This window comes from Akebia trifoliata, chromosome 12 (assembly GCF_017979445.1).
Source record: "Akebia trifoliata isolate Shusen 1 chromosome 12, ASM1797944v1, whole genome shotgun sequence".
Lineage (NCBI taxonomy): Eukaryota > Viridiplantae > Streptophyta > Magnoliopsida > Ranunculales > Lardizabalaceae > Akebia > Akebia trifoliata.
Genome location: NC_141386.1, coordinates 20,563,978 through 20,586,540, shown reverse-complemented (window position 1 = coordinate 20,586,540; position 22,563 = coordinate 20,563,978). Strand labels below are relative to the sequence as shown.

The window sequence follows — 22,563 nt, the reverse complement described above, 5'->3', positions numbered from 1 at the left end:
TAACTACCCCTTTCACATTGACTGTGCTTTTCCATCTCACTTATGATCAGTCCACATGGCACGCATAGCATCCAGCAAACCTGAGACCCCGAGACAAAAATAGCCCCAAAACTATTGTCCTCAGCAACAGTGGACCACGTTGTCCATATTGCTAACCACGTGGTGCAACACATTCCAGCACACACTGTGCTGGAGCAGCACCATCAATGCTATTTTCGACATTTCAACCCCCAAATGGTCCCAGAAATGGTTTCCAGCACACCGTATCTTTGACAAACATTTCTTAAGTGTAAGAAAGAGTTTTCCTGTATCCCGACTGGCCCAAAAATCGGTTAATGAATCATAGTAGAGACTAACATTTTCTTTGGTGGAACTGGTGTCAAACAGCTTTTGAATCCCATAACCTGAACCCTGGATGCTAGACTTTGGATTAGACTCACCCTAATCCTTGAACTTGGTTCCTATACTGTAAAATTAAGTGGTGACTCCAGCATCAGCGCACCTCACACAGAAGAGGACCCGACTCAAACTTGCCTGCGATGGGCCAATCTGAAATCCTGATCAAGGCTTCCACAAGCCTGTGCTTTGCTTTTCTCCAACATCTATAAAATACTGCCCCAAAAAAAACTTCCTAAACTGTCCTAGTTATTGTGGGGAGGGGGGACCTCTGAAACACTTTTGATTTTCTTTCCAACGGAAATTTTGTCTCACTTGGATGAGTGTCAATGGCATATAACTGTTCCTTTATATCATCCTTGTGGGTTTGGATGGGTGTCAATGACATATGATTGTTCCTTTATATCATCCTTGTGGGTTTGGATATTAAGGGGGTTTATTGATTTTCTACCTTCCTTCTGTTTTATCATATGTATGAATGCTTAATCTTTCTTTTCTATTTGGTTCTTTTCTTTATTTCCCTCTTGCATGTGTTATCACCATAGAGATCTAATTATGTCTTGTGTTTAGTTTCTTTTCTAATACATGTTAGGCATATATTTTATTATATTTCAGGGACGGGAAATTCCAATTGTACATCGAGTAATTAAGGTAACCATGTTGAGCAAGCCATTTCATTTACACTCTTTACCTGTAATACAGCCATGTTAAATTTCCACTGCTCTTAACTTTGTGGAATGGTGTAAATAAGCATTCTACTGAATGTTAGAGGTGGGCTACAGCTGAATTTTTTGGTTTTCAGTAAACATTTTCTTTTACTCATTTTGTTTGTCATGTTGATGGGCACAGACATACTCTTCAATAAAGTCAACTAATTTGACATTGAAGGGAAGGCCTAAAGTAAACATCATTAGCTTTACCTTGGTTATCCAGTAAACCATAATTTGAACATGATTTCTGCATATAAAGTTAGGCATTCTTGGTGTCATTTGAGGGTTTTAAAATTCACAAAAGGCCTACAGTTTGACTAATGAAACTGGAGGAAGGGAGGAGATCTATGTGCATTTTTAATAAAATTTAGAACTAAGCTTGTGTATTTGATCTTCCTTCTCGATTTTTGTAACCAATTTGTGACTTGTCATTTCATTTGAGCTCTAGCAAATATAGAAATATTCCAAAGATGATCAGACTGATTTTTCTCATCAATTTGCACCATCTGACATCATCTCAAACATTACCATTTTTGTTGTCGTTAACTTGCTGCTAATGCAGACATGTTTTCCTCTAAATTTGTTCTGTGCAAGTTGATAATTGGACAAAGGCCTTCTCATACACTAAAATTTAGCACAAATCGAATTTCATTATTGGCTGATAGTCTATAGTTAGCTTGTGTTTTTCTTACTTTTAAATAATTTTTTTTGATATGTATACTTAGCTTGCATTACTCTTTGCTCATCCAAGTACTTGTGTTCATATTGTTACTTCTTGACTTTAACGAGGCGCACATGATGTCCCACGAAACCTTTAGAAGCTTGTGGCAAAAAGTGCCATTACTATTTTTTTCTCATGACTAAGATGTCAATAATCTATACACTGAAACATTCACAAATAAGATGAACTCAACCTGCAATTTAGTTTGATCGCATACTGCCCAACCTCTGATGCAGGGCGATGAGGGAATAAAAGAAAAATAAGGCGTTTAAGGAATCTGATTTGCGTGGTTTTGGAAATGGGTTAAGGATTTGGGCGATAATAGGAAAATGGTTTCCAAAATCCCAATTGGTTATATGTTGAAATGTAAAACACAGTTTTCCAATTACGACATTTTGAAATTACGATTAGGACAAGGTTTAGGATATTTGGTTGGGATTAAGTGATAGGGTATATGGTAGATTTGAAAAAGAGATTAATGAAATAAAGATTAAAGAAAATGGAGAAAGGATTAAGGGTTGAGGTTTGTAGGTTACAAGAATAAAAAATCACGAATTCAAGATTTCTTGAAAAGTCAAGAAAACAAAGTGTATGGGTTGGGTTCTTGATATCTCACAAATAAACAAAAGAAGATAGATGATAAGAAGATTAAAGAAAAAAATGATTTTTACCTTAGAATCACCCAATGATTTCCACGGCATCAACTATGTTGAATGCACTAACATCCAAATACTAAAAAAAATATTTTTTTTTATTCCATTCATCAATCCCCTAAATAAACCATAATACAATCTATAAATAAAGAAAATCGACCAAGAGTCCTAATAAAACTAAAGTATCAAATAAATAACCTAATTTTTGTAACTCTCTCTACCATAATTTTCCAATCCTAATAAACTTAAATAATAGACAAACTAAAATTACTAAACTTCCCTTAAATATTATACTAAGGTCATGGGCCAATAAAACATTATAATAAGCCCCAAAAACATAAAATTAAAGCCCTAAAACAGAAATCTTAATAAAAACGAAAATCAATTCTTCAAGCTTTGATGTCCCCATCTTCCTCCTTATTAAATGATACGATGCTGGGGCCTAAACTAGCACTTTTAATGGCTGGATTGGACCCAAAATCCAATCCAATCCAATAATGTAAGGTCATTGTCTAGGTTTTGGGTCCAACAATGACCTGAAAATAATATCTGATGGTTCTAGATCAAGAATTTCATGATCCTATGGGATTTGAAAATATATGAGAAAGTATGTATGTTATCTTTATGGAAATTATAGTATGAATATCTATAGGATTTGTTCTTGTATCAAGGTGTTGGGATCTGATTTGATAGGATCCTGATCTGGTAAATTATCTGATTGGATCTAGATCCAATCTTCTTGTGAAAGGATTGATTTTGGATTGAACCTCTTCCACTGTAAACTCGAGACGTTGACAGCCCTAGCCTGAGCTAATGGAAGCCAGGTTGCTAGTTACAAGTAAAGATGTGATTGTGTTGCCACCCTTAATCCTGGCTGCATCAATGTGTAAAATTTAGGTTGAGTTGTGTCAGCTCAGACCTGGTTTTGTTTGCTCCCTTCGACATATCATAACCACAATGAAGAAGAGATAACACCATTCACACAGCAAACATAAATATATTTGTTCTTGACACTTCTACTTCTTACCGAATCTTTTGCTAGATAAGCTTTCGTATTCAACTCTCCATGAAATTCTGGATCCATTTATAAACTACAATAAGGGCATTCTCCGTTCAATGATAAGTCTACAACTCCGCATTAATGCCGTGACTAAAGCTTGCAACTCAAACCATTCATAACTCATGGATATTGCTATACAATCTGGGAGTTTTCTTTAGCTTTGATAGGGATGTCCTTATTTTGGATCATGCATAGTGCTGTGTCCTAGAATTTTTCGTTAGGGGATACATTTGGTTGATTTTAAATCCTCTTGTTGGATTCTCCTTGGAAATATAAGAAGAGAAAAGAAAAATGAAGAAGAAAAGAAATGATAAAAGTAAAATGCATATTAAAACTGGATTACATTTCTTTATACTTGTTCACACCAGACATGGAAAAATTTATAAGAAGAAAAATAAGGCTTTATGGAGCTAAATTCTAAGCAGTCTATGGGTTGATGAGATGGACAAGTATTGAAGCTATGACAAAATAATGCATCGGAGGGAACCGGGAGCATCACCAATTAAGTAAGAGTTGGTTGAGATGTTACGATCATGTGAATACCTTTGGCAGAAGTGGCTTGGAATATATTGATGCAGGCTTTAAAAGGAAAAGGTGACAGCTGATAAAATTGCTTTGAAGTTGTGATGAAAGAGCTGAAAGCATGCACTACAACAGGGGATATGATAGGCTAGAATGGTGGTGGAGGATTAGGCTATGTTCAATATTGAAGATGAGGGGGGGAAACCTTGGTCCATCCTATAATTTTACAAATCTTCTGCATCAGGGACCCCCACTTCTAGCCAATTTTGACTTTTGGTGAGTGAAATCAATCTTCATTGGATATTGACAAGCAATGTCTCACTAATTACTTGAAATATTTCAAAGATTCCTATTGAACATTCCTTTGGTGTGCTCACTGTTTAAAACCTCTACTTGAGGCACATATGGCTTAAGCTTCGAGACATTCTTTTGGTTTAAAACCTCAAACCTCAATTGGTTTGTAATAGGATTCCTTACCCAGTCAAGGTTTAAGCCTCAAGTATATAGGCACTTCCAAGGGTTGTATCTATTAAATTATTGCTTTTAATTTCCTATTATTTCTTTTAATTCTCTGTTCTTTTTACAAAATTCCCTTGCCCTTTTTCTTCTATGCTTAAACGAACCCTAATAAAGGTGATTTAAATAATCTTCTCCCTCTTATTTCCAGATGACTACATTTGTATAGGAATGGAGAATAAAAAAAGGCTACAATTTTGAACTTGTAAAATCTTGAGCTTTGCATAAAGACTTTTTGAGATTGAAATTAATAAATCAAATTGTTACCTACCATTATCATCATCAAAATCATTATGCTTTCCCTCATTCTCACTAGCATCCTAAGCAAAAGATATTTTCCTTTTTTAAAAGTTTACATTGTTTACTTCTTGGTCGACCAATTGAGGGACAATACCATTACCACATTTGTTCTAAATACAATATACATTACTATCTCAACAATCTCGGGTTGGCTGAATCATGCCACTAAGATAACAAGTAATAAAAGCCTTCAAATACTAAAAAGGAGAATGTTTTCTTCATGGACATCATAGCTATTTTTCTAAAAATCATATCCTCAAGATGAGTGTTTTATTTTATTTTATGATAAATCATTATATTTTTTTTCTTATTTATTTATTTTAATAGGTTTATTTATTTCTATTTCTGAAGTTGATTCATTCAACTAAATTATTTTAGAACTTTTAAATATTTTTTAATGAAAATTTTGGGGCGTACATCTCGCCAAACGGTGGGAGAGGCTTCATATATACCTCATGTTTCTTAGAACATTAGTTGCGTAGAATCAAATAGTAGGAATGCCAAAACAGTTCGAGTTTTTGGTATATATAAGTATGAGCATTTTGCTCTACTAATTTCTTATATATATGAACAAGAAGTTTACAAATTGACCCATACGTTTACTCTACACACACCAATATATAATACAAAGCTACTACACATAGACCAACTGTCCCCCTCAAGCTGGTGCATATAAATCAAACATGCCCATTTTGATAGAAACATCATAAAGAATAGCAACCCGATTGCTTTGGTGAAGATATCTGTAAGTTGCCAAGAAGAGGAGACATGTTGAAGAACTAGTGAGCCAAAAAAAAAAAACCTTCTCTCTGACAAATTGCTCATCAACTTCAATATGCTTAGTCCTCTTGTGAAGAACTAAATCAGATGCAATTTTTTTTTTGAGCTGCTTCATTATCACAATAAAGGTGCAAGGAACCATGAATAGGAAATTGTATTAATACAGGTAGGAGAGGCAGTGAAGTACCGGTTTGATGGGATGAACATGGAAGACGTCTCTCCACATGTAATGATGCAAATTTTGAATAACTAGAGCTGCTGCTTCTCAGTGGTGCCACCAGTTATAAAACGAATATCTTGGTTACCCCCAGCGGAGAATGTGTTGAAGATCGACACAGATGGGTCTCGATCAGTGCAAGGGGCGGGATTTGGATTCATTGTTAGATATAAAGATGAGTCAATTCAGTTTGCAGGCTGGAGTAACATTGAGGAACATGATATTATTCATATTGAAATTCAAGCTATCTTGGAAGCAATGAGATTTGCAAGCTCGAGGGATTTCAAATGAATTCTGATTTCTTCAGACTCGTTATATTCAATCAAATGCATAAAGAGAGATTAATCCATCATGGAAGTATGAAGAAGCATTGCTGGAAATTACAGACCTCACCCATTGCTTTGATGAATGTGGTTTTGAATTCCATTGGAGAGAAACAAACAGGGCTACGGATTATTTAGCTAAATTGGGTGTTTTTTCTGATGATTTTTTTATTATTGAAGATAGATCCAATGCGCCTCAAGATCTTAGAATCGTAGATGAAGATTTATCTTGTATCTACACTTGTTAAAAGTATTTTTTAGGGAGGGGTCTCTTTTACCCCAGCTTACCAATAAAAAAAAAAAAAAAAAACTATGAATAGGAAATCTTAACTCATAAATGAATGAACTAAGCCATCAAATCTCACATGCTCCATGAGCTATGGCTCGATACTCTGTCTCGACACTTGAGTGAGTAACAATTGCTTGTTTCTTACTTTTCCACGAGACTAAGTTTCCTCCAAGAAATGCACAATAGTCAGAAGTAGAGCGACGATTTATGGTTGTTCCTATCCAATTTGCTTCAATATATCTTGATATGTCAAGATGGCCATAAGAACGATATATAAGTCCACGATTGGAACTAGACTTAATGTACTGAAGAATGCAATGAACAATAGTAAGGTGAGAAGCACGGGGAGCATGAATGAATTGACTCATTAGGCTAACTATAAATGAGATATCTGGTCGAGTGATCGTAAGATAAATTAGGCGACCCACAAGATGTTGGTATTCTCGAGGATTAGAAAGAAGATAACCTTCACTCTCATGAAGTGAATGCTTAGAATCCATAGGCGATGAAGAAGGTTTACACCTAAGCATACTATTGGGAAATATGTTTTTATTTTATTTGTCTAGTTCTCTATTTTTCTCTAAGAAGGGCATTTATGTCTATTCACCTTGATTAATATAATATTTTATTTTTCTAATTCTCTATTCTTCTCTAAGAAAAGGCATTTATGTCCATTCACCTTGATTAATATAAATATCTTGTCAAGCTCTCATTGAGACTTGATAATTTATCTTTTACAATTCTTCTTGGTACCATAGCCCTAGAGGACCCATCAACAATCCCTCGGGTTTTCCACCTCGTTTTTGGGCCCTTGAAGCATTATCGCCATTTCCACCCTCCAATCTTCTCTTCTCTCTTATCTCATCATCTCTTTAGACCTTTGAGACCAAAACCCTAGCAGAAGTTTCGTTGGAGGGTCTCCCCTTCGGGGGTTTTCTTTATTTTTATTTTTTGGTCAGTGATCTCCTAATCGCGTGATGCGATAGGGCTGTTTCTGTTTATGTGATAGAGCTGTTTCTAGTTCGTATGGGTTATGCGATAGGGCTGTTTTTGGTTCGTATATGCTGTGGAATAAGGCTGTTTCTCGTTCATATGGGCTGTTTTTTGCCTCTTTGTTGATCGCACATTGCATTGGGATTGTGAGAGACCTTCCTTCAAGCCAAAGCTTCATCTATATGCTTGGACATTCGATTTGTGGCAGGATTCCTACTATTTCTAATTTGTGGCTGTTGTGAGTTCAAGATTATGCCTCAATTTTCATTTTACTCTAGATTTCTGATGATCTCTTGATGTATCAGACCTTTTCGGTTAGTTTTCTTCTCTTTTCTGCACCCTTTATTGATTCTCTCACTGTAAGTGTATGTTGATTTGATCTTACGCTATTTCCTCGTCAAATTATAGTCCTTTTGCATTTGATTGTTGCTCTATTGCTTTTTATCCATATATTTTTATGAAATATAACATCGAACCAAGAAAACAAGGAACGAAATACTATTCTCGGGCAAAAGTCCTCAATCCAACATATTATTAGTTTCCTATTGGATGGTCGGAATTTTCAGTCTTGGTCTGTGAGACTATTTAGGAACTAGAGGTAAATCTGGATGTCTATTGAGCATTGTTAACAAGCTTACCACTAATTTTAAATTTGAACAATGGGAGATTGACAATTGTACTATTCTTGGATGGTTGTTTAATTCCATGGAGTAACGTATCTATACTATGTTTATGTATCATGAGATTGTCTCATCTGTGGTCAATTCTCAATCAGACATATGCGCATACTATGAATAATTCAAGGATTTATGAGCACTTAGGAGACTCAGAGTGTAGTTGATTATTTTGGATTTCTTCAGTTTCGATGGGAAGAGCTTTCTCATTATGAGTTTATGATTGAGTTGTCTGTTGAGGCAGTCGAGTATATAGTTAAGAGGATTGTTCGATATCAGACATACCGGTTTCTTATGGATTTCTTGAGTTTGAGGCACTACGGACCCAAATTCTTAATACCTCTCCTTACCCTTTCTTATTTGAGATTTTTGCGACTATTGATAGTGATGAGCGTCGTTGTCATATAGTTTCATTTCAGACTTAAGCTCTTGGTATTTTTTTTGCTCTAGCTACAGATCAGATGACTTTAGCAGCCAATTCAAATTTTTTCAACTCTTGTGCCCATGGATCTGAGAGTCATGGCCACGAGGGTCGTGGTTTTGGTTGAGTGAGTGGTCTTATTTGTAGTCATTGTGGGAAGGTTGGACTTGAGAAGGCCTGATGCTTTTAGTTCTATCCTCATTTGTTGCGATATATTGCTCTTCTTTTTTGGGGCCTTCCGTTCCTCGTGCTGCTGTTGTCTATTCATCACTAGTTCCTACCACTGACCCTCCCATTTCTCCTGATACTATTGATGTGTTGTAGCTTCAGACGTAGATTGCACCATTGTTCGTGATCAGATCCATGTTCGTACTCGATCATCTTCTACTGTGGCCTTAGTTACCATATCTTAGTTACATCCTTCTCATTTCATGTCACCCAATTGAGTCCTGCTCCCCTGACATGGATTATTGATCTGGTGCCTCTGATCACATGAACGGTAAGTCTAGTCACTATATTTCATCTATTTTTCCTACTATTCATAGAAGTTTGCTTTGCTGATGGGTTACACCTATACATAGAAAGGGTATCATCCTTTTATCCTTGATATTTTTCTTGATTATGTGTTTCATGTTCCTCACCGATCCCTTAACCCTTTTTCTATGAGTAGTATTAGTAAATTTGTAAATTGCCTAGTGACCTTTCCTACCCATTGTATTTTTCAAGACTTGACTTCGATGAGAATTTTTGGCAAGGGGAATGAGCGGGATGGGCTATACTTATTTGGATTTTTGCACACTGCTGCTCCGGCTTCTATGTTACCCTTCTCTAGGAGTCATACTTTTTCATCTTAGTCTTTAGATTTGTGACATGCTCGCTTGAGACATGCTAATTTTCAGTAGTTATGTTCTTTATTTCTCGTTTAAAAAAATTCTTGTAGTGGCCTAAGTTTTAGTGTTTTGTATGTGAGTTTTCTAAACACATACGTATTTCTTATATTACTCGCATGCATCGGTTTAATACAATGATTTAGTTCATTCTGATATGTGAGAGCCTTCCCTTATTATAGTTTTTAATGGTCATCGGTATTATGTTACATTTATAGATGACTCTTCTCGTTGTACTTGGGTCTATTTGATGCGGTCTCATTCTGAAGTGCTACCTATTTTTGTTAATTTTTTAAAAATGATTCAGACATAGTACAACATCACTGTAAAAACTATTCGGTTAGATAATGGAGGGCAATATATTTCTGATGGGTTTCGTTCTCACTTTCATGACTATGGTATGCTTCACCAGTTTACTTGTCCCTACACTCTTGAGCAGAACAGGGTGGTGGAACGCAAGAGTTGCCATCATGAACATTCTGCTGTCTTCTTCGAGAAATGCATGTTCCTAAGTTATATTAGAACATGACAATTTTCACTGCGGCATTTCTTCTTAACCGTGTTCCGAATCGCAGCTTAGGGGGACAGGTGCCTTTTCATGTTCTTCGCTTTGATAATACTTTTTCCTATTACACTCAAAGTTTTTGGGTGCACCTACTTTGTTCATGACCGGATCCTTCATCGCATAAAATTAGATGACAAAGCCATTCGATGCGTTTTTTTGGGCTACTCATCTATGTCAAAGGGGTGTTATGATCTTGTGTCTTATTGTCTTATACATTCTCTTGATGTCAATTTTTTTTTTGTTGAAAATATTCAATATTTTCGTGTCACATCTTTGCAGGACCCTTCTACTCTTCCTATAGTGTTGTCTTTTCCAGTCTTCGCCAACGTTCCAAGTTTTTTTCTTGTTACTCTCGTCCCTTTCTAGCCTTGCCAACCTTCTCATTGGACTCAGGTATATTTTCTCCTATCCTTATTCTTACCCCTTCTGTTTCTAACTCTGACTTACCTATTGCACTTTGCAACGGTAGGTGGAAGTGTGTTATTGATCACTTTATTGCCTAGATTGTTTCTTATCGGGGAATATTTCCTTATTAGGCCTACTTTGCTGCCACTACTTCTATTCGAGTTCCTCGATCTATTTCAAAGGCTTTACGAGACCCTCAGTGGACTACAACCATGACTACTGAGATGGATGCTTTGCAGAAAAATCATACATGAGAGCTTGTTCCTCTTCCCTTTAGGGAGCGGATTGTTGGGTGTAAATGAATTTTCACTATTAAGTATCTCGTGGATGGTACCGTTGATCGATACAAGGCCCACCTAGTTGCTAAGGGATTTATGTGAACTCTGGGGAAGGATTTTGGTGCTACATTTTCTGCTGCAGCTAAACTTTCCACTGTTCGTTTCCTTATTCTTTGGTTACATGTTGAACTCCGAGGAAGGATTTTTGTGCTACATTTTCTCTGTAGCTAAACTTTCTATTGTTCACCTCCTTATTCTTTGGCTACGTGTTGAACTTCGAGGAAGGATTTTGGTGCTACATTTTCTCCTGTAACTAAACTTTCTATGTTCGTCTCCTTATTCTTTGGCTACATGTCATTCATGGCCTCTTCACCAACTAGATGTGAAGAATGCCTTTTTGAATGGTGATCTGATTGAGGCCATCTATATGGATCTCCTTCCTAGGTTCTGTCTTCAGGGGGAGTATTCTAGAAAGGTATGTCGCATTCTCAAATCTTTGTATCAACTGAAACAGTTTCCGCGAGCATGGTTTTAACATTTTTTCTAAAGTTATTTTATCAATGGAATTTTCTAGATGCCACTCAGGTCATACATGTTTTGTTCGTTAAGGATTGGATGATCGTTGTGCTATTATTTTGGTTTATGTAGATGATATTATACTTACTGGGGATGATGCCCAGCGGATTGACAAGGTAAAAATGATATTAGGTCGTGCTTTTGAAGTTAAGGACTTAAGTACTACTTGGGGATAGAAGTGACCGCTCTTGCTGTGGTATTTCGCTATCTCAGCTCAAATACACATTGGATCTTCTTCAAGGCAATGTTATGCTTAGTTGTTTTCTTGTTTCCTTTCCTATGGATCAGAATCATCTTCATGCTGAATCTGGTGATCTATTATGTGATCCTTCTTTTTATCAGGGACTCGTAGGTCGTCTGATTCATCTGACTAACACTAAACCAGATTTGACCTTTGCAGTTAATGTGGTTAGTCAATACATGTATGTTCCGCGTACTTCTCATCTTGATGCCTTTAATCTTATTCTTCTCTACTTGAAGTGTCCTAGTCTTGGGATCTTTTATTCATTTACTGCTCAACCCCATTTGTCCTGCTTCATTGACGTTGATTATGTCAGTTCTATCATGGGTATAAGGCTTACTTCTGATTTTTGTACTTTCGACGGTGGTAACTTGATTTCATGGAAAAGTAAGAAACAAAGTGTTGTTTCTCATTCTTCTGCTGAAGCTAAGTATCGAGTTATGGCCCTTGACACATGTGAGCTTATTTGGCTTAGATCTTTGTTGACAGAGTTGGGATTTCCTGTTTTTGATTCCTCAACTTTATTTTGCAACAACAAATCTGCTATTATGTTTGCTTTTGACTTTGTCCTTCATGAGAAAATAAAGCATATAGAGGTTGATGTTTACTTTTTTAGGGAGAAAGTTTAATCCGGTGCCCTTCGAACAGTATTCATATCTTTTTCAGATCAGTTTGCCGACATGCTGATGAAGTTTGTTAGTTTTTTTGTCACTAACTCTCATCTTGTCAAGGTAGGCTTAGTTGATAAATTTGCATCAGTTTGAGGGAGAGTATTGGAAATGTCTTTATTTCATTTTTCTAGTTCTCTATTCTTCTCTATGTAAGGGCATTGATGTTCATTCACCTTAACTAGTATAAATATCTTGGCAACCTTTCATTGAGACTTGATAATTCATCTTTTACAATTCTTCTCATACCAGTATCATTAAGAAGATCAAGGGCATATTTCCTTTAAGAAAGAAATGTTCCTTTCCTAGATCAAACCACCTTAAGATCCAAAAAGTATTTTAAACTTCCCAAATCTTTGACTTCAAAAATATGATCAAGCTCACTCTTCACATGTGAGATAAATGATGAGTCATACCTAGTAAGAATAATATCATCAACATAGACCAATAAAATAATGCGCCTAATACTATTAGTATGGATGAAAATTGTATGGTCGGAGTGGCATCTCTGAAAACTCATACTAATAACTACTTCACTGAAGTGGTGGAACCAGGTACGAGGTGATTGCTTCAAACCATATGTGGATTTTCGAAGACGACAAACTTTCCTAGTCTCCCCCTGAAGCAGGAAGCCAAGAGGAGGATCCAAATAAACCTCCTTCGTGAGATTACCATGAAGAAAAGCATTCTTCACATCCAATTGATATAGAGGCCAATCTTAATTTGCAATGATGGAAAATAAAACGTGAATAGACAGCAGTTTGGTCACATGAGAAAAAGTAGCATCATAATCCAAACCATAGGGCTTAGTAAAACCACGTGCAACAAGACGAGCCTTGTACCGAGCAACACTACCATCTGAATTATGCTTCACAGCAAAGACCCAATGACAGGTAACAGTATGCCTCCCTGATGGAAGATTGACCATGTCCCATGTATGATTATCGTGCAGGGCAGTCATTTCTTCATCCATCGCAACTTTCCAGTGAGGATTAAGAAGAGCAACATGTACAATGTGAGGAATAGATATAATATCAATGCTAGAAAGAAAGGCTCTGTAAGGAGACACAACCTGATAACATACAAAATGAGCAATAGGGTAAATAGTAGAAACACAAAGACGAATCTTTTTGCAAACAACAATGGGCAAGCCAATATCAGAAGAAGCAGTAAAAGCAATAGTAGGGTTAGATAAATCAGAAAAAAGAGATGAAGGATCGAGATTACCAACTTGAGCTACTTGCAGAGAGGATGAGTATGATAGAGGGGGGCACATTTGAGCGTCGACAAACATATATGAGAATCTCACATTGTGGCAAAAAAGAATAAGAGAAAACTACTAGTATAGGTAACGGAGTAGAAGACATGAGGGTCAAAGTAGAACTATTAGGAGAAACATAAGGAAGTTGTTCAGAAAAGGTAAACATCCGTTGAAGTAAAGAAACTTCGAGTCTGAGGATCATAGCATCTATATTCCTTGGACACCCTAGAATGACCAACAAAAACGCAGCTAATGGTTGTTTCATCCAATTTTTTGCGATTAGGACGATGATCTTGAACAAAACAAGTACAACCAAACACTCGAGGCTCAATGGAGAAAAAAGGATCCTGTGGAAGTAGTACGTGAAAAGGAGTAAGACCCTCTAAGATTTTGGAAGGAGGATTAGGAAGCAAGTAGTAAGCAAAACCATAAACCAAAAGACTTTGACATTTGCATACCTTGTAACAGAGAACAGGTCACACCTAAAAGATGTCTATTCTTATGTTCAGCAACTCCATTTTGTTGGGCATTTGCGCACCATACCATGTTGCTCTAGATAGTGAAAAAAGGAGTGGGAAGTGTACTCGCTAGTCACCACTATTGTTAGAACGAAGAGTTTTGAGAAGAACACCATCTTGAGTATAAACAATAGAATGGAATTCCTGAAACTTAGAAAGAACTTCATCTTTAGACTTCAAGAGGTAAACCCATGTAACCCGAGTATAATCATCGATAAAGGTGACAAAATATTGAAAACCATCAATAGAATTAACAGGAGAAGGACCCCATACATTAGAATGAATCAATTCAAAAGGAAAGTGACATGGATTCATACGAGATAGATAAACATGCTTGATATGCTTAGAAAGTTCACACACATCACATCGAAATTTAACTGATGTGCACAAAATTTTAAAAGATGGAATCATAGTGCATAATGTTTGAAATCCCACATGCCCAAGCTTAGCATGCCACAAAAACAAAGTTTCACGAGTAGCTACAATAGGAAAAGAAAAAAATAGATCCAAAAATAGGAATAGATTTATTAGAAATAGAATCAGCCATGACTTTAGTAGCAACATGTGAATCTAGTTGAGCATCCAAGTAGTATAGCCCCCCTTTTTCAACACTTCTACCAACAATCCTCCTCGTATTGAGCTCTTGAAAGACACAATGAGATGGATAAAAAATAACACAACAATTTAGTTTTTTGTAATGCTACTAATTAACAAAAATTGGGAGAAAGGCAGGGAACATGTAACAAGTGTGAGAGAAAAGAGATGAAAATATTGGGATGGTTCCTACCCCTGAACATGGGTAAATGAACCATCAGCTAAGGGAACCTGAGCTGATGTGGATAGGGACAAAATCATAGCAAAACACTAAGACTCACCAGTCATATGGTCAGTAGCACCTGAATCGATGACCTAGCAAGGAGATGAAGAGGAAGTAGAGGTAGTATCAATACCTAAGGGAGCTGAGGATGATGATGGTCTAGTAATATTGGAAGGAGAAGTCTAAGAACGCAGCTCTGATCGAATAATCTCAGCCACCTAAGCCCTCAAGGTGTCCATCGTATCGAAAGGGACATATAGAATCAAATTGAGAGTCCGAGGTTGTGGTAACAACGGTATGAACTGCAGAGTGAGCAGGATGACCTTCAAGATATCCATGTAGACGATAACAATGATCATGATTATGTCTAGCTAACCCACAATAGGAACACATAATAGTAGATCGACCTCGACCACAACCGTGACCTCGTCGACCCTCATCATTTCTTTTGCCAAGTCCTAAAAGGGATAAACGAGCAGATGATACAAAGGCAGCTCTTTCCTGAGTAACACTATGAGGTGGGAGACTAGAAGTCATGACGGTACGACGACACTCCTCGCCAAACACAGTAGCATACACAGATCTCAAAGATGGAAGAGGTGATGTTGTAAGAATCGGAGTCCTAAGTTGCTCATATTCATATCAAAGACCACCCAAGAAATCATATATCTGATATCTCTTAGTTCGTCTAACAATAATCTTGGTTGGCTCTGTTGACAACTCAGATAACGGTTCATAATGGCTCAATTCCTCCTATCTATGTTGAAGACCACCAAAATACTCACTAATAGAGCTGTCGTTCTATTGGAAGTGAGCAATCTCACGAGTCGATTGATATATACGAGTGTCATTCTTGGTGAGGGCATATGTCTGAGTGAGAGCTTCCCAAAGCTCATGAACAGTATCGTAAAAAACGTAGTTGGCAGCAAATTGAGGTTCCATTGAATTTAAAATCCAACCAAATATAATACAATTATCTGAATCCCATCTGCTAGCTTCAGGAGACCCAGAAAGATGCCGAAAATTATCCCCACTAAGATACCTCATCTTTGATCGGCCCCTAATATAAGGCTTGATTGCCCGAGATTGAGCTAAGAAATTATCACCATTAAGTTTGATGTTGGTGATAGAGTGAGCAAGGGAATCCGAAAGAGAAGTAGGAGCAAGACCTTTAGACTCCATTACCAAAGATCGCACCAAATATCAAGAAAAGAAACCTCACAAAACTCCAAAAAAGGGGAGAAATATAGCTAAATGTGAAGTAAGAGCTTCTAAGAGCATAGATTCATCATAACTCTCACAAAAGAAAAAGTATGGAATGAAAAATGATTAAACCCAACAGCAACTAAGCAAAAACGATGAAGGTTGCCCCCAAAAATCCCAAAACGATGAGAAGATGATCCAAAAGCACAACATACCTCAAGCTGATCAAAAATCAAGGTTTATAGGATGAATCACATGCCTAAAACGACCAGCTCTTTCCCGGGATATCTTGATCAGAGATCTGGATCATCATCAGATCTGAATAATGCAAAAATCGAGGAAATGAGTCACAAAACCTTCCAACCAGTAGAACAGCCTTCAAATGATACCCAAAAATATTTTGAGCACTCCATGATGACCAGGATGAGATCTCTCGGAAACATGAAGATTCAAATCGATTTGGAGCATTTAGGGCTGATGTCATGCTGCCCATCAGCAACAATAGAGGTTTTCAAAGGTGTCCAGCTCTGATTACCAAATTGGAATTGTTGGAATATGTTAATATGAGCATTGCTCTCTACTTTCTTATATATATATGAACAAGAAGTTTACAAGTTGACCCATACATTTACTCTACACACACCAATCTATAATACAAAGCTACTACACACATACCAACAACAAACTCTCATTGTTACCTATAGATATTGATGGTTATGAAAGGATGATCTATTCCAAAGCACACCTGTTAGAATCTATCCATGATACCTTCAGATCAAAGAAGCCAAAAACGAACAGAGGTTGAAAGGTGCTCGAGCCTGAGCGAACAAGGTGTAATTATTACTTTCATGCTTAATCTATTACTAAACAATTTAGACATTAAAAAAGTAAGCTTAAATAAAATAAAAATTCTGAATCAAACTGCCCTCTCTGTAATTTCTTTTGATCTTAATTATATTCTCTCTCTCTCTCTCTCTCTTGTTTTTTATTTTATTTTTTTTAATGTATATAGGTTCATGAAAGGCAAGATACAGGGGAAGTTGATATCCTCACGAAAGGTACCAAATTTATTCAAAACGAAGTATTTTAGATGTTAGAAAGTTATGAAGCCAATAAGCAGTCTGCTACATGCCTATGGATTAACCGGGGAAATCATTTTGAATTTTGTTATGGATTCTTTGTAATTCAGACAGAGAATGAAATGATGCAAAATTTTGTTTAATGCAATATTTTTCTGCTCATTTTAAATTTCTTTGTTGTTATTTCCATTTTTCACTGTTTTGGAACAATGACCACATGTCTCATAAGCTGATATCCAATGCTTTTTGGCCTTCTCTGTTTCAGGAGATAACAATTTTGGAGATGACAGGCTTTTGTATGCTCCTGGTCAGCTATGGCTTCAGAAACATCATATAATGGGGAGAGCTGTAGGGTAAGGTTTCCCCAATTTCCATAGTTTCATCATAGTGGTAGGGATGAATTAGAAACTGAAGGGCCAATTCTTGGACGCTTCATCAGTAAATTGTTCCAAGCATCATTTTCATCATTGTTATGTCATCTTACTACTGTGCATTATCTGGGACTAGATATGGGAAGGTTGAAATTTGATCTAGGCTGAGTCCCTGGATTACTAAAAACAATGCTGAATTACCATGAAGTTCGCGATTTGCTTGTGAAGTCCATAAATATTTGACTTACTAAAAAAGTAGCTATTAAATCATGATAAAATCAATGAAGGGAAAAAAACACGATTTAATCATGACTTCTTCAATGTTGCCAAATTGGTTACTATGCTTGCATGCCTTGTAACAATTACTTAAAACAAACAACCACAAGTGAAACACCAGGTTGGGAAATATTCATAGTGGAAGAACACACTTATTCAGTAAGATCATCCAGATGGAGCTTTAGTGTGAGAGATACCATAATAGGGGGTGGGTTTGGTTCCATCGGGAGTAACTAGGAATGGTTTTAACTTCTTCAATGCTGTACAGTCTGTCTCCTCAAGCTGTGTAGTGTGATGTCAGTCTTGAATTTGGAATTGTATTTCGGTACTAGCTATCAACCGTAAACAACCATACCTTCCACACAAAAAAAAAAACCATAAACAACCAAAGTTTCTCTCTCAGATACCAACCATAATCACCCTTGGTCATCTTAGTTTCCTTCATCTCTATGACAACCGTCATCTCCTTGATTGGGATTACTAATGTCTAACAGTTCAAATACCACGTGCATGTTTGGCATCATCACTTGTCATCACTAGAGCAGAACGGATTGTGTCTGTCGTCTATCACATAAAGTAGTAAATGGTCTAGCTATGATTGCGCATCTCTCATTGACTTTAAATAATCAATTGATCCTAAAGACCAAGATGTAACAAGGAAGAGAGAATTCCCCTATTCTCTTGTACCTCATCTGCATTGTTAGGTGGTCCCGAGACTGTTATAGGTTTGGTTTTCATGTCTTTTTCTTCTATTTTAATAATTATTTAGAATTCACATAAAGCAGCTGCTTTATTTTTCACCATTGGAATTTTCTCTCTTTTCAGATTCTTACCATATGTCGGCTGGGTGACCATTATCATGACTGAAAAGCCTATTATCAAGGTATGCCACCTTCATATCCACTGCCACCACCCCCACACAAAAAAAAGTAAAAGAAGAAAGACTTTTGATTCTGTAATATGAGGAAATAAGATGTTGCGGTTATATACATTGGGCAGAGGACTAAATTTTGAAATAGAAAGTTTGAACAGATCTAAGATGTTAAATGTGGATTTTGTTTTCCTCTTATTAGTGGAAGACTTATTGCTGCTGTTCTCTTTTGTTTTTTGTAGTACTTACTTATTGGTGCCTTGGGGTTGCTGGTCATAACTTCAAAGGACTAAGGAGTTATTTGGAACTTCAAGACATGGTTGAACTACATTAACATCCTTTCATTTTTCACATCCTCTCATATTTGGATGAATTGTTTAGTTCTTAGAAAAAAAAAAATATTTAGTTCAAATGGATGACAGTGCTTAACTACCTCAGAAAATGTTGATTTAGCTTTAAATACACAGCTCTCATTGAATGAGATTGATAAACTTTTCTGAGAGTGCTTATTCCAAAGGGGTGACTCTATCAAAGGCTTAACTGCTATATGTGGCTGTGAGCCTGTGACTAAAGGTGTCAATGGGTACCCGATTATCAGATGTGCTGGAAATCAATTTGTTGTTGAGGGGCGGGCTACCATCATAGTCCTGATCATTTTTCGGTTTGGTTTTGGGCACCCAATGAGTACCCCAACTAGCGGATTTGTTTTATTTATAAGGTATCTAGAAGTAAATGTACTTTAATTAAAATTAGAAATTTGTTTTATTTATAAGGTATCTACAAGTAAATGTACTTTAATTAAAATTAGAAATTTGTTTTGTAGAATCCAAAGAGGGGTTTTTATTTGTTTATTTATTTTCTTATCATAAACATTTGATTATATTTCTCATTCCTTCTCAATTTCAACTAAAAAAAATACCAAATCAATGAGCGTTGAGCGTAGTGGTCAGGGCCTCCCTCCAAAATGACAGTGGTCTTGAGTTCAAGTCCCTTTCATAGTCTCATTGGCCAAAAAAAGGATTTGTCCCGAATTGGGGGGGGGGGGGGAGGATGAGGGGAGGATAGATGGTGCTTTGAGGGGCATAATTACTAAAATTTTGATTTGTTTTAAGAAGTAATGGTTGGTATCAATGTCGATTTAGTTTGTTTTTTTTTTTTTAATTATTCAAAAATAGTTGTCTATCTTATAAAATAATTGTAATTTTTTTTATTGAAAATAATTGTCCATCTTGTTGGGAACCTGACGATGGGTAATCGGATATTTATATGGTTGGTTCGGATTAGTATAATACCTGAAATCAAAATCAATATGAACCAGAATTGCCCTAGTTGTGTGACACTGGACTATTAGAAGTATCAAGTTCAGATTAGGCCGGTCAGCACCATGCCCTAACCTATTGGGTACAAATTTTCAGGCCTTGACAAAAGCCTCGTATGCGGAAAGACCCCCACATTTGATAAATATTTGAGAAACCCACACGCTATGAACTGATGACATTCCTCCTTGATCACGGTCTTTTCTCATAGACCAATGAGAAATAACTTAAATGCCTTCATCTTCCATTAGTAATGAATAAAACTCTTCATTTTTCTACTCAAATCAGTTATTTTCAAGCTCTTCAACTTCTATAGAAAATTATTTTTAATCTATTGAACTTTATCATTAATTCATCATTTTCGAGCTTACCTTAATCCTCATGTAAAGAACCCTTGATTTTTTTCATTCAAAAGACAATGAAAAAAAATCTATCAACGATGATGAAAGAAAAATCTATAAATGTTGATTAAAAATCATGGAAATTCGTGAATTTTGTCTTGTAAAAATCCTAGAAAGATAGAAAATATGACGAAAATTTTGAAAGGATAAGATAAACACAAAAGATGGAGAGAAGAGAAATGATATAAACTAATTACCTTAGTCACCAAATTTTCATAGAATGATGGACAACAAATGGAACGACATGAGATTGTCCTTAGCTATGAGCTGTGTCTCGAGTTCATAGTCTAGCTAGTAGCTAAAGTGAGAGTTGCTCTTTCTGTCTAGTACTTGAGTTATAAGCTCTTTCTTAACTAGCACTTGAGTAAGAAGCTCTTCCTTAACTAGCTAGAGTAAGAAGCCTGTCTTTTGATGGGGCCCCTAAGGCAGCTTCAAGTCTAGTGCTTCTAAGTCTAGTATTTGTCAGTTGCTTTCCCTTTTCTGTCTAGTGATTAGCTCTTAAATGCTAAGTATCCTCGCCCCCCTCCCGGGGTGAGGGCCTCCTTCCAGCTCTGTTTCGCCTCCGGGGGGTATGGATAGCCTTTAATTAACCTTGGCCTGAGAGGTCCCGGCAGACTTTTTCTGCTTATTTTATTATTCGAGGACCCGTTGCAAAGCAACGGCGTAGAGAGGGGGAGCGAACGCCCAGCTGCCAATGCATCTTCTATCTGGCAGCCAGCACAAACTAAAGAATGAAAAGTTGGGTGATGGGTAAGTGTCAACCTATTGGTATACTCAGGGTTCAGGCTCTTCAAGACCATAGCAATTTGATCTTCCTCCGAGGGTCTCTTTTGAACCTGAGCAGCTTGGGTCCTTCCCCTCTATAGTAAGCTATGTGGTGGTTTATAAAGACACAAATAGAGAGAGCAAAAAAGAAGACAAGGCATAAAGAGAAATCGATGTATTTGGAGATTCAAGTCTAGTAATCTATCAAACAACTAGAGAATGGAAGACTCGAGAGCAAAGATTAGTTCCTTGCCATGAATATCTTGACGAACTGAGTTCAAACTTCACCAGAATCTTGTTCACTTACATGCCACAAGCCAAGAATTAGTTTGCTGACGAACTGGCCACGCTTGCTTCCATGATTAGTATCTCATAAGACTTGGTCATCGATCCTATCGAAATTGACGTCCAAAATGAACCAGCTTACTGTTTACCAGTGAATATAGCAGAACCTGAGGATAAATCATGGTATTCAGACATCAAGGCCTACTTAGAAGATCGAATCATCCCGTTAGATATAACAGTAAATGAATGAAGGACCATCTAGAGATTGTCAGGTCAATTCTTCCTAAGTAACGGGACTTTGTTCAAAAAATCACATCATGAAGTTCTTCTCCGTTGCATTACAGAAGTAGAAGCTAAACGATTGATCAAGACTGTACATGGTGGAGTTTGCGGACCTCACATGAATGGTCACATATTCGCCAAGAAAATCATGAGAATGGGATATTATTGGACGATAATGGAAAGCGATTGCTATCAGCACGTTCGTAAATGCTATTTCTACCAGATCTATGCTAATAAGATCAACGTTCCACCTTCGGAATTGCACAGATGAATACTCTTTGGCCCTTCTTACTCTGGGGGATGGACGTCATTGGACAGATTTCGCCAAAGCTTCAAATGGACATCGCTTCATCTTGGTCGCTATCGACTATTTTACCAAATGGGTAGAAGCAGCGTCTTATGCCAATGTCACCAAAGAAAACGTTTTAAAGTTTGTCAAGAACAACATCATCTATCGTTATGGACTTCCCAACGGATTAGTGACTGATAACGCCGAGAACTTCAGGAACAAGGATATGATCAAGATGTGCGAAGACTTCCAAATCACTCATCACAACTCAGTACCTTACAGACTTAAGATAAATGGAGCCGTCGAGGCAGCCAATAGAACATCAAAAGAATCATCGAGAAAATGACAATCACATACAAGGATTGGCACGACATGTTACCTTTCGCCCTTCACGCCTATCGGACTTCATTTAAAACCTTAACCAAGACAACTTCATACTTATTGGTATATAGAATGGAAACAGTCGTACCCATTGAGGTTGAGATTCCCTCCCTCCGAATCTTAAAAGAAGCAGAATTAGATGAAACAGAATGGGTTCAAATTTGGTTTGATCAACTGAATCTGATCGAAGAAAAACGTTTTACAGCTATTTGCCACGGACAGATCTATTAATGACGAATAGTTCGTGCCTAAA

The 22,563-nt window shown here is 36.8% G+C and overlaps 1 protein-coding gene across 1 annotated transcript in view; it reads left to right on the top strand.

Moving 5' to 3' along the window:
- LOC147389046 (uncharacterized) overlaps positions 1-19,093 on the top strand; it is a 35,928-nt gene extending 16,835 nt beyond the window's left edge. Inside the window, exons 4-8 of the mRNA XM_086418160.1 lie at positions 1,012-1,047; positions 17,007-17,052; positions 17,339-17,426; positions 18,546-18,603; positions 18,834-19,093. Coding sequence (XP_086274286.1) covers positions 1,012-1,047; positions 17,007-17,052; positions 17,339-17,426; positions 18,546-18,603; positions 18,834-18,884 — 279 coding nt within the window. The 3' untranslated portion in view covers positions 18,885-19,093. The remainder of the gene's footprint in view (positions 1-1,011; positions 1,048-17,006; positions 17,053-17,338; positions 17,427-18,545; positions 18,604-18,833) is intronic.
- Positions 19,094-22,563: the final 3,470 nt, after the last annotated feature.